At 49.1% G+C, this 17,625-nt stretch overlaps 1 protein-coding gene across 5 annotated transcripts in view; it reads left to right on the top strand.

Annotated features, from left to right (window-relative positions):
* The window catches only part of LOC139555356 (protein spire homolog 1-like), a 132,003-nt gene that overhangs the window by 26,790 nt on the left and 87,588 nt on the right, over window positions 1–17,625 (top strand). For all 5 annotated transcript variants that reach the window (XR_011670989.1, XR_011670990.1, XM_071369079.1 and 2 more), the window contains exon 4: window positions 16,422–16,547. Coding sequence is in view for 3 of the 5 variants with exons in the window: in XM_071369079.1 (XP_071225180.1) it covers window positions 16,422–16,547 (126 nt within the window). In the remaining 2 variants the exon portion in view is untranslated. The remainder of the gene's footprint in view (window positions 1–16,421; window positions 16,548–17,625) is intronic.

Genomic DNA, 17,625 nt, shown 5'->3' with positions numbered 1-17,625 from the left:
CAGATTTAATTTTAGATTGGAGATGTTTAATATGAGTCTGGAAGGAGAGTTTACATTACATTCTAGCCAGACACCTAGGTATTTGTAAGTCAGAACCGTCCAGAGTAGTGATGCTAGTCGGGCGGGCGGGTGCGGGCAGCGACCGGTTGAAAAGCATGCATTTGTAATCAAAGCTTCTTTGATGTGATTCGGCTGGTCTCTGTCTCGCTCTCTCTCTGTGTGTAACATAACAAATTGTGTAAAGGGGTCTGAATACTTTCCATATGTAGTATATATTTTATAGGAACTCAGTCCGGCTTTAAACTTTTTCTTGAAAGTTGTAATAGTAGAATGCACATTTAAGAAATGAGTGCACCATCCGTTCCTCTTGTCTTCCTTAGAGAGATATTTAAAACTTGTCAGGAATGACCAGATCAGCTAGCCCGTTTTTTAGCCCATAGATTTTGTTGTAATATTTTGTCACTCAAATATCACATGAATACACATTAGACATGGCAAAATGTATAGGACTGCAAACAAAAAATATATATTTTAAAACTGCAAAATGTGAGGGCTCCCGAGTGGCGCAGCGGTCTAAGGCACTGCATCTCAGTGCTAGAGGCGTCACTACAGACCCTGGTTCCATTCCAGGCTGTATCACAGCGGTCTAAGGCACTGCATCTCAGTGATAGAGGCGTCACTACAGACCCTGGTTCCATTCCAGGCTGTATCACAGCGGTCTAAGGCACTGCATCTCAGTGCTAGAGGCGTCACTACAGACCCTGGTTCCATTCCAGGCTGTATCACAGCGGTCTAAGGCACTGCATCTCAGTGATAGAGGCGTCACTACAGACCCTGGTTCCATTCCAGGCTGTATCACAGCGGTCTAAGGCACTGCATCTCAGTGCTAGAGGCGTCACTACAGACCCTGGTTCCATTCCAGGCTGTATCACAGCGGTCTAAGGCACTGCATTTCAGTGCTAGAGGCGTCACTACAGACCCTGGTTCGTTCCCGGGCTTTATCACAACGGGCCGTGATCGGTAGTCCCATAGGGCAGCGCACAATTGGGTCTGCGTCGTCCGGGTAAGGGGAGGTTTTGGCCGGGGGGGGGGGGGGGGGTTTACTTGGCTCATCGTGCTCTAGCGAGTCTTTGTGGCGGGCCGGGTGCCTGCAGGCTGACCTCGGTTGTCAGGTGAACGGTGTTTCCTCCAACACATTGGTGTGGCTGGGTTAAGCAGGCGGATGTTAAGATGCGCGGTTTGGTAGGTCATGTTTCGGAGGACGCGTGACTCGACCTTCAACCCCCGAGCTCGTTGGGGAGTTACAGCGATAAGAAGAGATCGAAAAAATTAATATGTGTAGAATTGCAGAAAATAAGCTTTAAACCTGCAAATTTCTCTCCACCAACAAGAAGGGTGTGAACAGTTTGTCATGAACAGTACTAGAAATAGACGTGACGCGCAGGGGGGGGGGGGCGTGGGATCTTCCCCTATGCTGGAAGGGGGTCACCTGAGTGAAAACGTTTAGGAACCCCTGCAATAGGGTGTCATTTAGGACACAGCCATGGAAATACCAAAGGGATTTGTAATGTGGTGTCCACACTCAGGCTGCTGTCAGTTTACGTCAGAGGAGGAAGAAGAAAGATAACACCTATTGTGTCCAAAATGGCACCCTATTCCTTATGGCCCCTGGTCAAAATAGTGCACTTCATAGGGAATAAGGATGCCGCTCGGAACACAGCCCCTGACCTGGCTGTTTCAGGCATTCCTGTTTTGGGCGGTGACATGCACAATAACAAAGAATTAAAACCAGACGAATTACATTTTCCAACTCCTCCTTGAATGCATCATTTGGCATGACAAATGTCAGGTATCCAGACCTGTTAGTCACAGCAGTGTACCGTGAGGGTCACAGCGGCGTACCGTGAGGGTCACAGCGGCGTACCGTGAGGGTCACAGCGGCGTACCGTGAGGGTCACAGCGGCGTACCGTGAGGGTCACAGCGGCGTACCGTGAGGGTCACAGCGGCGTACCGTGAGGGTCACAGCGGCGTACCGTGAGGGTCACAGCGGCGTACCGTGAGGGTCACAGCGGCGTACCGTGAGGGTCACAGCAGCGTACCGTGATGTCTGTTTTTTTTGCAAGTCATGCACTGACAGTGCCTTCAGAAAGTATTCATACCCCTTTTCTCACCCATAATTATAAACTGAAAACATGTTTTTAGAAATTGTTGCAAATTTATTGAAATACAGAAATATCTCATTTACATAAGTATTCACACCCCTAAATCAATACTTTGTAGAATCACCTTTGACAGCGATCACAGCTGTGAGTCTTTCTGGGTAAATCTCTAAGATCTTTCCACACCTGGATTGTGCAACATTTGCCCATTTTTATTATTTTCTAAATTCTTCGAGCTCTGTCAAATTGGTTGATGATCATTGCGAGACAGCCATTTCCAGGTGTTGCCATATATTTAAGTAAAAAAAACAACAACAAAAAACAATTTAATCCATTTTTTAGAATACGGCTGTAAAATAACAAAATGTGGAAAATGTCATGGGTCTGAATCAAAATCAAATGTATTTATATAGCCCTTCTTAGATTAGCTGATATCTCAAAGTGCTGTACACAAACCCAGCCAAATGTAGCCTTGTAGTAACAGGTATAATTAGTGTTGTTATAAAAGCAACTTAATAGGTCAATTGTGAACATGGTATTGGTAAGGTTTTCCATGTGCAAAATAATATTTTTGAACTGATGATAATGGTTTACTTACTAGGGCCGGTTGGGGAACATCATGGTTTACTAACTAGGGCCGGTTAGGGAACATCATGGTTTACTTACTAGGGCCGGTTAGGGGACATCATGGTTTACTTACTAGGGCCGGTTAGGGGACATCATGGTTTACTTACTAGGGCCGGTTAGGGGACATCATGGTTTACTTACTAGGGCCGGTTGGGGAACATCATGGTTTACCTACTAGGGCCGGTTAGGGAACATCATGGTTTACTTACTAGGGCCGGTTAGGGGACATCATGGTTTACTTACTAGGGCCGGTTAGGGGACATCATGGTTTACTTACTAGGGCCGGTTGGGGAACATCATGGTTTACCTACTAGGGCCGGTTAGGGGACATCATGGTTTACTTACTAGGGCCGGTTAGGGGACATCATGGTTTACTTACTAGGGCCGGTTGGGGAACATCATGGTTTACTTACTAGGGCCGGTTAGGGAACATCATGGTTTACTTACTAGGGCCGGTTAGGGAACATCATGGTTTACTTACTAGGGCCGGTTGGGGAACATCATGGTTTACTAACTAGGGCCGGTTAGGGGACATCATGGTTTACTAACTAGGGCCGGTTAGGGAACATCATGGTTTACTAACTAGGGCCGGTTAGGGAACATCACGGTTTACTTACTAGGGCCGGTTGGGGAACATCATGGTTTACTTACTAGGGCCGGTTAGGGGACATCATGGTTTACTGACTAGGGCCGGTTGGGGAACATCATGGTTTACTGACTAGGGCCGGTTAGGGGACATCATGGTTTACTTACTAGGGCCGGTTGGGGAACATCATGGTTTACTTACTAGGGCCGGTTAGGGAACATCATGGTTTACTAACTAGGGCCGGTTAGGGAACATCATGGTTTACTAACTAGGGCCGGTTAGGGAACATCATGGTTTACTAACTAGGGCCGGTTAGGGAACATCATGGTTTACTAACTAGGGCCGGTTAGGGGACATCATGGTTTACTAACTAGGGCCGGTTAGGGAACATCATGGTTTACTAACTAGGGCCGGTTGGGGAACATCATGGTTTACTTACTAGGGCCGGTTGGGGAACATCATGGTTTACTGACTAGGGCCGGTTAGGGGACATCACGGTTTACTTACTAGGGCCGGTTAGGGGACATCACGGTTTACTAACTAGGGCCGGTTGGGGAACATCATGGTTTACTTACTAGGGCCGGTTGGGGAACATCATGGTTTACTGACTAGGGCCGGTTAGGGGACATCACGGTTTACTCACTAGGGCCGGTTAGGGGACATCACGGTTTACTAACTAGGGCCGGTTAGAGAACATCATGGTTTACTTACTAGGGCCGGTTAGGGAACATCATGGTTTACTAACTAGGGCCGGTTAGGGGACATCATGGTTTACTAACTAGGGCCGGTTAGGGAACATCATGGTTTACTTACTAGTGCCGGTTAGGGGACATCATGGTTTACTTACTAGGGCCGGTTAGGGAACATCAAGGTTTACTAACTAGGGCCGGTTAGGGGACATCATGGTTTACTTACTAGGGCCGGTTAGGGGACATCATGGTTTACTAACTAGGGACGGTTAGGGAACATCATGGTTTACTTACTAGGGCTGGTTAGAGAACATCATGGTTTACTAACTAGGGCCGGTTAGGGAACATCATGGTTTACTTACTAGGGCCGGTTAGGGGACATCATGGTTTACTTACTAGGGCCGGTTAGGGGACATCATGGTTTACTTACTAGGGCCGGTTGGGGAACATCATGGTTTACCTACTAGGGCCGGTTAGGGGACATCATGGTTTACTTACTAGGGCCGGTTAGGGGACATCATGGTTTACTTACTAGGGCCGGTTGGGGAACATCATGGTTTACTTACTAGGGCCGGTTAGGGAACATCATGGTTTACTTACTAGGGCCGGTTAGGGAACATCATGGTTTACTTACTAGGGCCGGTTGGGGAACATCATGGTTTACTAACTAGGGCCGGTTAGGGGACATCATGGTTTACTAACTAGGGCCGGTTAGGGAACATCATGGTTTACTAACTAGGGCCGGTTAGGGAACATCACGGTTTACTTACAAGGGCCGGTTGGGGAACATCATGGTTTACTAACTAGGGCCGGTTAGGGAACATCATGGTTTACTTACTAGGGCCGGTTAGGGGACATCATGGTTTACTTACTAGGGCCGGTTAGGGGACATCATGGTTTACTTACTAGGGCCGGTTGGGGAACATCATGGTTTACCTACTAGGGCCGGTTAGGGGACATCATGGTTTACTTACTAGGGCCGGTTAGGGGACATCATGGTTTACTTACTAGGGCCGGTTGGGGAACATCATGGTTTACTTACTAGGGCCGGTTAGGGAACATCATGGTTTACTTACTAGGGCCGGTTAGGGAACATCATGGTTTACTTACTAGGGCCGGTTGGGGAACATCATGGTTTACTAACTAGGGCCGGTTAGGGGACATCATGGTTTACTAACTAGGGCCGGTTAGGGAACATCATGGTTTACTAACTAGGGCCGGTTAGGGAACATCACGGTTTACTTACAAGGGCCGGTTGGGGAACATCATGGTTTACTTACTAGGGCCGGTTAGGGGACATCATGGTTTACTGACTAGGGCCGGTTGGGGAACATCATGGTTTACTGACTAGGGCCGGTTAGGGGACATCATGGTTTACTTACTAGGGCCGGTTGGGGAACATCATGGTTTACTTACTAGGGCCGGTTAGGGAACATCATGGTTTACTAACTAGGGCCGGTTAGGGAACATCATGGTTTACTAACTAGGGCCGGTTAGGGAACATCATGGTTTACTAACTAGGGCCGGTTAGGGAACATCATGGTTTACTAACTAGGGCCGGTTAGGGGACATCATGGTTTACTAACTAGGGCCGGTTAGGGAACATCATGGTTTACTAACTAGGGCCGGTTGGGGAACATCATGGTTTACTTACTAGGGCCGGTTGGGGAACATCATGGTTTACTGACTAGGGCCGGTTAGGGGACATCACGGTTTACTTACTAGGGCCGGTTAGGGGACATCACGGTTTACTAACTAGGGCCGGTTAGAGAACATCATGGTTTACTTACTAGGGCCGGTTAGGGAACATCATGGTTTACTAACTGGGGGCCGGTTAGGGGACATCATGGTTTACTAACTAGGGCCGGTTAGGGAACATCATGGTTTACTTACTAGGGCCGGTTAGGGGACATCATGGTTTACTTACTAGGGCCGGTTAGGGGACATCAAGGTTTACTAACTAGGGCCGGTTAGGGGACATCATGGTTTACTTACTAGGGCCGGTTAGGGGACATCATGGTTTACTTACTAGGGCCGGTTAGGGAACATCATGGTTTACTTACTAGGGCCGGTTAGGGAACATCATGGTTTACTAACTAGGGCCGGTTAGGGAACATCACGGTTTACTTACTAGGGCCGGTTAGGGAACATCATGGTTTACTTACTAGGGCCGGTTAGGGGACATCATGGTTTACTTACTAGGGCCGGTTAGGGGACATCATGGTTTACTTACTAGGGCCGGTTAGGGAACATCATGGTTTACTTACTAGGGCCGGTTAGGGAACATCATGGTTTACTAACTAGGGCCGGTTAGGGAACATCATGGTTTACTAACTAGGGCCGGTTAGGGAACATCATGGTTTACTTACTAGGGCCGGTTAGGGAACATCATGGTTTACTAACTAGGGCCGGTTAGGGAACATCATGGTTTACTTACTAGGGCCGGTTAGGGGACATCATGGTTTACTTACTAGGGCCGGTTAGGGAACATCATGGTTTACTTACTAGGGCCGGTTAGGGAACATCATGGTTTACTTACTAGGGCCGGTTAGGGAACATCATGGTTTACTTACTAGGGCCGGTTAGGGGACATCATGGTTTACTTACTAGGGCCGGTTAGGGGACATCATGGTTTACTTACTAGGGCCGGTTGGGGAACATCATGGTTTACTTACTAGGGCCGGTTAGGGGACATCATGGTTTACTGACTAGGGCCGGTTAGGGAACATCATGGTTTACTTACTAGGGCCGGTTAGGGAACATCATGGTTTACTTACTAGGGCCGGTTAGGGAACATCATGGTTTACTTACTAGGGCCGGTTAGGGAACATCATGGTTTACTAACTAGGGCCGGTTAGGGGACATCAAGGTTTACTTACTAGGGCCGGTTAGGGAACATCATGGTTTACTTACTAGGGCCGGTTAGGGGACATCATGGTTTACTTACTAGGGCCGGTTAGGGGACATCAAGGTTTACTTACTAGGGCCGGTTAGGGGACATCATGGTTTACTAACTAGGGCCGGTTAGGGGACATCACGGTTTACTTACTAGGGCCGGTTAGGGGACATCACGGTTTACTTACTAGGGCCGGTTAGGGGACATCATGGTTTACTTACTAGGGCCGGTTAGGGGACATCATGGTTTACTTACTAGGGCCGGTTAGGGGACATCATGGTTTACTTACTAGGGCCGGTTGGGGAACATCATGGTTTACTTACTAGGGCCGGTTAGGGAACATCATGGTTTACTTACTAGGGCCGGTTAGGGGACATCAAGGTTTACTTACTAGGGCCGGTTAGGGAACATCATGGTTTACTGACTAGGGCCGGTTAGGGAACATCATGGTTTACTTACTAGGGCCGGTTAGGGAACATCATGGTTTACTTACTAGGGCCGGTTAGGGAACATCATGGTTTACTTACTAGGGCCGGTTGCTCTCCAGGGAACATCATGGTTTACTTACTAGGGCCGGTTAGGGAACATCATGGTTTACTTACTATGGCCGGTTAGGGAACATCATGGTTTACTAACTAGGGCCGGTTAGGGAACATCATGGTTTACTAACTAGGGCCGGTTAGGGAACATCATGGTTTACTAACTAGGGCCGGTTGGGGAACATCATGGTTTACTTACTAGGGCCGGTTGGGGAACATCATGGTTTACTTACTAGGGCCGGTTAGGGAACATCATGGTTTACTTACTAGGGCCGGTTGGGGGACATCATGGTTTACTTACTAGGGCCGGTTGGGGAACATCATGGTTTACTTACTAGGGCCGGTTAGGGAACATCATGGTTTACTAACTAGGGCCGGTTAGGGGACATCACGGTTTACTTACTAGGGCCGGTTGGGGAACATCATGGTTTACTAACTAGGGCCGGTTGGGGAACATCATGGTTTACTTACTAGGGCCGGTTAGGGAACATCATGGTTTACTTACTAGGGCCGGTTGGGGAACATCATGGTTTACTAACTAGGGCCGGTTGGGGAACATCATGGTTTACTAACTAGGGCCGGTTAGGGGACATCACGGTTTACTTACTAGGGCCGGTTGGGGAACATCATGGTTTACTAACTAGGGCCGGTTAGGGGACATCACGGTTTACTTACTAGGGCCGGTTGGGGAACATCATGGTTTACTAACTAGGGCCGGTTAGGGGACATCACGGTTTACTTACTAGGGCCGGTTGGGGAACATCATGGTTTACTTACTAGGGCCGGTTAGGGGACATCATGGTTTACTAACTAGGGCCGGTTAGGGGACATCATGGTTTACTTATTAGGGCCGGTTAGGGAACATCAAGGTTTACTAACTAGGGCCGGTTAGGGGACATCATGGTTTACTAACTAGGGCCGGTTAGGGAACATCATGGTTTACTAACTAGGGCCGGTTAGGGGACATCATGGTTTACTAACTAGGGCCGGTTAGGGGACATCATGGTTTACTTATTAGGGCCGGTTAGGGAACATCAAGGTTTACTAACTAGGGCCGGTTAGGGAACATCATGGTTTACTAACTAGGGCCGGTTAGGGGACATCATGGTTTACTAACTAGGGCTGGTTAGGGGACATCATGGTTTACTTACTAGGGCCGGTTAGGGGACATCACGGTTTACTTACTAGGGCCGGTTAGGGAACATCATGGTTTACTTACTAGGGCCGGTTGGGGAACATCATGGTTTACTAACTAGGGCCGGTTAGGGGACATCATGGTTTACTTACTAGGGCCGGTTGGGGAACATCATGGTTTACTAACTAGGGCCGGTTAGGGGACATCATGGTTTACTTACTAGGTCCGGTTAGGGGACATCACGGTTTACTTACTAGGGCCGGTTGGGGAACATCATGGTTTACTTACTAGGGCCGGTTAGGGAACATCATGGTTTACTAACTAGGGCCGGTTAGGGAACATCATGGTTTACTAACTAGGGCCGGTTAGGGAACATCATGGTTTACTAACTAGGGCCGGTTAGGGAACATCATGGTTTACTTACTAGGGCCGGTTAGGGAACATCATGGTTTACTAACTAGGGCCGGTTAGGGAACATCATGGTTTACTAACTAGGGCCGGTTGCTCTCCAGGGAACATCACGGTTTACTTACTAGGGCCGGTTAGGGAACATCATGGTTTACTTACTAGGGCCGGTTAGGGGACATCACGGTTTACTTACTAGGGCCGGTTGGGGAACATCATGGTTTACTTACTAGGGCCGGTTAGGGAACATCATGGTTTACTAACTAGGGCCGGTTAGGGAACATCATGGTTTACTAACTAGGGCCGGTTAGGGAACATCATGGTTTACTTACTAGGGCCGGTTAGGGAACATCATGGTTTACTAACTAGGGCCGGTTAGGGAACATCATGGTTTACTTACTAGGGCCGGTTAGGGAACATCATGGTTTACTAACTAGGGCCGGTTAGGGAACATCATGGTTTACTTACTAGGGCCGGTTAGGGGACATCATGGTTTACTTACTAGGGCTGGTTAGAGAACATCATGGTTTACTAACTAGGGCCGGTTAGGGAACATCATGGTTTACTTACTAGGGCCGGTTAGGGAACATCATGGTTTACTAACTAGGGCCGGTTAGGGAACATCATGGTTTACTAACTAGGGCCGGTTAGGGAACATCATGGTTTACTAACTAGGGCCGGTTAGGGGACATCATGGTTTACTAACTAGGGCCGGTTGGGGAACATCATGGTTTACTAACTAGGGCCGGTTAGGGAACATCAAGGTTTACTTACTAGGGCCGGTTGGGGGACATCATGGTTTACTGACTAGGGCCGGTTAGGGGACATCATGGTTTACTTACTAGGGCCGGTTAGGGGACATCATGGTTTACTTACTAGGGCCGGTTAGGGGACATCATGGTTTACTGACTAGGGCCGGTTAGGGGACATCATGGTTTACTTACTAGGGCCGGTTAGGGGACATCATGGTTTACTTACTAGGGCCGGTTAGAGGACATCATGGTTTACTTACTAGGGCCGGTTAGGGGACATCATGGTTTACTTACTAGGGCCGGTTAGAGGACATCATGGTTTACTTACTAGGGCCGGTTAGGGGACATCATGGTTTACTTACTAGGGCCGGTTAGAGGACATCATGGTTTACTTACTAGGGCCGGTTAGGGGACATCATGGTTTACTTACTAGGGCCGGTTAGAGGACATCATGGTTTACTTACTAGGGCCGGTTAGGGAACATCATGGTTTACTTACTAGGGCCGGTTAGGGGACATCATGGTTTACTTACTAGGGCCGGTTAGGGGACATCATGGTTTACTTACTAGGGCCGGTTAGGGAACATCATGGTTTACTTACTAGGGCCGGTTAGGGGACATCATGGTTTACTTACTAGGGCCGGTTAGGGAACATCATGGTTTACTTACTAGGGCCGGTTAGGGAACATCATGGTTTACTTACTAGGGCCGGTTAGGGGACATCATGGTTTACTTACTAGGGCCGGTTAGGGAACATCATGGTTTACTTCCTAGGGCCGGTTAGGGAACATCATGGTTTACTTACTAGGGCCGGTTGGGGGACATCATGGTTTACTTACTAGGGCCGGTTAGGGAACATCATGGTTTACTTACTAGGGCTGGTTGGGGAACATCACGGTTTACTTACTAGGGCCGGTTAGGGAACATCATGGTTTACTTACTAGGGCCGGTTAGGGAACATCATGGTTTACTTACTAGGGCCGGTTAGGGAACATCATGGTTTACTGACTAGGGCCGGTTAGGGAACATCATGGTTTACTTACTAGGGCCGGTTAGGGGACATCATGGTTTACTGACTAGGGCCGGTTAGGGAACATCATGGTTTACTTACTAGGGCCGGTTAGGGAACATCATGGTTTACTTACTAGGGCCGGTTGGGGGACATCATGGTTTACTTACTAGGGCCGGTTAGGGAACATCATGGTTTACTTACTAGGGCCGGTTGGGGAACATCATGGTTTACTTACTAGGGCCGGTTAGGGGACATCATGGTTTACTTACTAGGGCCGGTTAGGGAACATCATGGTTTACTTACTAGGGCCGGTTAGGGGACATCATGGTTTACTTACTAGGGCCGGTTGGGGAACATCATGGTTTACTCACTAGGGCCGGTTAGGGAACATCATGGTTTACTTACTAGGGCCGGTTAGGGAACATCATGGTTTACTTACTAGGGCCGGTTAGGGGACATCATGGTTTACTTACTAGGGCCGGTTAGGGGACATCATGGTTTACTTACTAGGGCCGGTTAGGGGACATCATGGTTTACTTACTAGGGCCGGTTAGGGGACATCATGGTTTACTAACTAGGGCCGGTTAGGGAACATCATGGTTTACTAACTAGGGCCGGTTGGGGAACATCATGGTTTACTTACTAGGGCCGGTTAGGGGACATCATGGTTTACTAACTAGGGCCGGTTAGAGGACATCAAGGTTTACTTACTAGGGCCGGTTGGGGAACATCATGGTTTACTTACTAGGGCCGGTTAGGGGACATCATGGTTTACTTACTAGGGCCGGTTGCTCTCCAGGGAACATCATGGTTTACTTACTCGGGCCGGTTAGGGAACATCATGGTTTACTTACTAGGGCCGGTTGCTCTCCAGGGAACATCATGGTTTACTTACTAGGGCCAGTTGGGGAACATCATGGTTTACTTACTAGGGCCGGTTGGGGAACATCATGGTTTACTTACTAGGGCCGGTTAGGGGACATCACGGTTTACTAACTAGGGCCGGTTGGGGAACATCATGGTTTACTAACTAGGGCTGGTTAGAGAACATCATGGTTTACTAACTAGGGCCGGTTAGGGGACATCATGGTTTACTAACTAGGGCCGGTTAGGGGACATCACGGTTTACTTACTAGGGCCGGTTGGGGAACATCATGGTTTACTTACTAGGGCCGGTTGGGGAACATCATGGTTTACTAACTAGGGCCGGTTAGGGGACATCATGGTTTACTTACTAGGTCCGGTTAGGGGACATCACGGTTTACTTACTAGGGCCGGTTGGGGAACATCATGGTTTACTTACTAGGGCCGGTTAGGGAACATCATGGTTTACTAACTAGGGCCGGTTAGGGAACATCATGGTTTACTAACTAGGGCCGGTTGGGGAACATCATGGTTTACTAACTAGGGCCGGTTAGGGAACATCATGGTTTACTTACTAGGGCCGGTTGGGGAACATCACGTTTTACTCACTAGGGCCGGTTAGGGGACATCACGGTTTACTTACTAGGGCCGGTTGGGGAACATCATGGTTTACTAACTAGGGCCGGTTAGGGGACATCATGGTTTACTTACTGGGGCCGGTTAGGGGACATCATGGTTTACTCACTAGGGCCGGTTAGGGGACATCATGGTTTACTTACTAGGGCCGGTTAGGGAACATCATGGTTTACTCACTAGGGCCGGTTAGGGGACATCACGGTTTACTTACTAGGGCCGGTTAGGGGACATCATGATTTACTTACTAGGGCCGGTTAGGGAACATCATGGTTTACTTACTAGGGCCGGTTAGGGAACATCACGGTTTACTTACTAGGGCCGGTTAGGGGACATCACGGTTTACTTACTAGGGCCGGTTGGGGGACATCATGGTTTACTTACTAGGGCCGGTTAGGGAACATCATGGTTTACTTACTAGGGCCGGTTAGGGGACATCATGGTTTACTTACTAGGGCCGATTAGGGGACATCATGGTTTACTTACTAGGGCCGGTTGGGGAACATCATGGTTTACTTACTAGGACCGGTTGGGGAACATCATGGTTTACTTACTAGGGCCGGTTAGGGAACATCACGGTTTACTTACTAGGGCCGGTTAGGGGACATCACGGTTTACTTACTAGGGCCGGTTAGGGGACATCACGGTTTACTTACTAGGGCCGGTTAGGGGACATCATGGTTTACTTACTAGGACCGGTTAGGGGACATCACGGTTTACTTACTAGGGCCGGTTAGGGGACATCATGGTTTACTTACTAGGGCCGGTTAGAGGACATCATGGTTTACTTACTAGGGCCGGTTAGGGGACATCATGGTTTACTTACTAGGGCCGGTTAGAGGACATCATGGTTTACTTACTAGGGCCGGTTAGGGAACATCATGGTTTACTTACTAGGGCCGGTTAGGGGACATCATGGTTTACTTACTAGGGCCGGTTAGGGGACATCATGGTTTACTTACTAGGGCCGGTTAGGGAACATCATGGTTTACTTACTAGGGCCGGTTAGGGGACATCATGGTTTACTTACTAGGGCCGGTTAGGGAACATCATGGTTTACTTACTAGGGCCGGTTAGGGAACATCATGGTTTACTTACTAGGGCCGGTTAGGGGACATCATGGTTTACTTACTAGGGCCGGTTAGGGAACATCATGGTTTACTTCCTAGGGCCGGTTAGGGAACATCATGGTTTACTTACTAGGGCCGGTTGGGGGACATCATGGTTTACTTACTAGGGCCGGTTAGGGAACATCATGGTTTACTTACTAGGGCTGGTTGGGGAACATCACGGTTTACTTACTAGGGCCGGTTAGGGAACATCATGGTTTACTTACTAGGGCCGGTTAGGGAACATCATGGTTTACTTACTAGGGCCGGTTAGGGAACATCATGGTTTACTGACTAGGGCCGGTTAGGGAACATCATGGTTTACTTACTAGGGCCGGTTAGGGGACATCATGGTTTACTGACTAGGGCCGGTTAGGGAACATCATGGTTTACTTACTAGGGCCGGTTAGGGAACATCATGGTTTACTTACTAGGGCCGGTTGGGGGACATCATGGTTTACTTACTAGGGCCGGTTAGGGAACATCATGGTTTACTTACTAGGGCCGGTTGGGGAACATCATGGTTTACTTACTAGGGCCGGTTAGGGGACATCATGGTTTACTTACTAGGGCCGGTTAGGGAACATCATGGTTTACTTACTAGGGCCGGTTAGGGGACATCATGGTTTACTTACTAGGGCCGGTTGGGGAACATCATGGTTTACTCACTAGGGCCGGTTAGGGAACATCATGGTTTACTTACTAGGGCCGGTTAGGGAACATCATGGTTTACTTACTAGGGCCGGTTAGGGGACATCATGGTTTACTTACTAGGGCCGGTTAGGGGACATCATGGTTTACTTACTAGGGCCGGTTAGGGGACATCATGGTTTACTTACTAGGGCCGGTTAGGGGACATCATGGTTTACTAACTAGGGCCGGTTAGGGAACATCATGGTTTACTAACTAGGGCCGGTTGGGGAACATCATGGTTTACTTACTAGGGCCGGTTAGGGGACATCATGGTTTACTAACTAGGGCCGGTTAGAGGACATCAAGGTTTACTTACTAGGGCCGGTTGGGGAACATCATGGTTTACTTACTAGGGCCGGTTAGGGGACATCATGGTTTACTTACTAGGGCCGGTTGCTCTCCAGGGAACATCATGGTTTACTTACTCGGGCCGGTTAGGGAACATCATGGTTTACTTACTAGGGCCGGTTGCTCTCCAGGGAACATCATGGTTTACTTACTAGGGCCAGTTGGGGAACATCATGGTTTACTTACTAGGGCCGGTTGGGGAACATCATGGTTTACTTACTAGGGCCGGTTAGGGGACATCACGGTTTACTAACTAGGGCCGGTTGGGGAACATCATGGTTTACTAACTAGGGCTGGTTAGAGAACATCATGGTTTACTAACTAGGGCCGGTTAGGGGACATCATGGTTTACTAACTAGGGCCGGTTAGGGGACATCACGGTTTACTTACTAGGGCCGGTTGGGGAACATCATGGTTTACTTACTAGGGCCGGTTGGGGAACATCATGGTTTACTAACTAGGGCCGGTTAGGGGACATCATGGTTTACTTACTAGGTCCGGTTAGGGGACATCACGGTTTACTTACTAGGGCCGGTTGGGGAACATCATGGTTTACTTACTAGGGCCGGTTAGGGAACATCATGGTTTACTAACTAGGGCCGGTTAGGGAACATCATGGTTTACTAACTAGGGCCGGTTGGGGAACATCATGGTTTACTAACTAGGGCCGGTTAGGGAACATCATGGTTTACTTACTAGGGCCGGTTGGGGAACATCACGTTTTACTCACTAGGGCCGGTTAGGGGACATCACGGTTTACTTACTAGGGCCGGTTGGGGAACATCATGGTTTACTAACTAGGGCCGGTTAGGGGACATCATGGTTTACTTACTGGGGCCGGTTAGGGGACATCATGGTTTACTCACTAGGGCCGGTTAGGGGACATCATGGTTTACTTACTAGGGCCGGTTAGGGAACATCATGGTTTACTCACTAGGGCCGGTTAGGGGACATCACGGTTTACTTACTAGGGCCGGTTAGGGGACATCATGATTTACTTACTAGGGCCGGTTAGGGAACATCATGGTTTACTTACTAGGGCCGGTTAGGGAACATCACGGTTTACTTACTAGGGCCGGTTAGGGGACATCACGGTTTACTTACTAGGGCCGGTTGGGGGACATCATGGTTTACTTACTAGGGCCGGTTAGGGAACATCATGGTTTACTTACTAGGGCCGGTTAGGGGACATCATGGTTTACTTACTAGGGCCGGTTAGGGGACATCATGGTTTACTTACTAGGGCCGGTTGGGGAACATCATGGTTTACTTACTAGGACCGGTTGGGGAACATCATGGTTTACTTACTAGGGCCGGTTAGGGAACATCACGGTTTACTTACTAGGGCCGGTTAGGGGACATCACGGTTTACTTACTAGGGCCGGTTAGGGGACATCACGGTTTACTTACTAGGGCCGGTTAGGGGACATCATGGTTTACTTACTAGGACCGGTTAGGGGACATCACGGTTTACTTACTAGGGCCGGTTAGGGGACATCACGGTTTACTCACTAGGGCCGGTTAGGGAACATCACGGTTTACTTACTAGGGCCGGTTAGGGAACATCATGGTTTACTCACTAGGGCCGGTTAGGGGACATCACGGTTTATTTACTAGGGCCGGTTGGGGGACATCATGGTTTACTTACTAGGACCGGTTAGGGGACATCATGGTTTACTAGGGCCGGTTGGGGAACATCATGGTTTACTTACTAGGGCCGGTTAGGGGACATCATGGTTTACTAGGGCCGGTTGGGGAACATCATGGTTTACTTACTAGGGCCGGTTAGGGGACATCATGGTTTACTCACTAGGGCCGGTTGCTCTCCAGGGAACATCAGCCATCAACAACTTATCTTCATCACACTCTGTTCTGGGCTGTCTTCTCAATCTCCTTCCACTAATGATTATGATTTGTGTATACCTTACGTTATTATCAGTGTGTGACTTTGTCCTCTGTGCCTCCTCCCTCCAGCTGTGTACGTCCCACCTGCCCAGCCCCTCTGATGCCCCTAACCACTACCAGGCTGTGTGTCGGGCGCTCTACGCCGAGACCAGAGAGCTACGCACCTTCCTGGAGAAGATCAGGAGTGCCAAAGAGGTGAGAACGCGCCTCAGCAGCAGCTGATCCGCCTGACATAATGTGTGTTGGAGAGGCCCCTGACTCAGCAGCAGCTTGACATAATGTGTGTTGGAGAGGCCCCTGACTCAGCAGCAGCTTGACATAATGTGTGTTGGAGAGGCCCCTGACTCGGCAGCAGCTTGACATAATGTGTGTTGGAGAGGCCCCTGACTCAGCAGCAGCTGATCAGTTTGACATAACGTGTGTTGGAGAGGCCCCTGACTCAGCAGCAGCTGATCAGTTTGACATAACGTGTGTTGGAGAGGCCCCTGACTCGGCAGCAGCTTGACATAATGTGTGTTGGAGAGGCCCCTGACTCAGCAGCAGCTGATCAGTTTGACATAACGTGTGTTGGAGAGGCCCCTGACTCAGCAGCAGCTGATCAGTTTGACATAATGTGTGTTGGAGAGGCCCCTGACTCAGCAGCAGCTGATCAGTTTGACATAATGTGTGTTGGAGAGGCCCCTGACTCAGCAGCAGCTGATCAGTTTGACATAATGTGTGTTGGAGAGGCCCCTGACTCAGCAGCAGCTGATCAGTTTGACATAATGTGTGTTGGAGAGGCCCCTGACTCAGCAGCAGCTGATCAGTTTGACATAATGTGTGTTGGAGAGGCCCCTGACTCAGCAGCAGCTGATCAGTTTGACATAACGTGTGTTGGAGAGGCCCCTGACTCAGCAGCAGCTGATCAGTTTGACATAACGTGTGTTGGAGAGGCCCCTGACTCGGCAGCAGCTTGACATAATGTGTGTTGGAGAGGCCCCTGACTCAGCAGCAGCTGATCAGTTTGACATAACGTGTGTTGGAGAGGCCCCTGACTCAGCAGCAGCTGATCAGTTTGACATAATGTGTGTTGGAGAGGCCCCTGACTCAGCAGCAGCTGATCAGTTTGACATAATGTGTGTTGGAGAGGCCCCTGACTCAGCAGCAGCTGATCAGTTTGACATAATGTGTGTTGGAGAGGCCCCTGACTCGGCAGCAGCTGATCAGTTTGACATAATGTGTGTTGGAGAGGCCCCTGACTCGGCAGCAGCTGATCAGTTTGACATAATGTGTG

The sequence above is a fragment of the Salvelinus alpinus genome, chromosome 26 (genome assembly GCF_045679555.1).
Source record: "Salvelinus alpinus chromosome 26, SLU_Salpinus.1, whole genome shotgun sequence".
NCBI lineage: Eukaryota > Metazoa > Chordata > Actinopteri > Salmoniformes > Salmonidae > Salvelinus > Salvelinus alpinus.
This window is presented reverse-complemented; position numbering and strand designations above follow the sequence as displayed.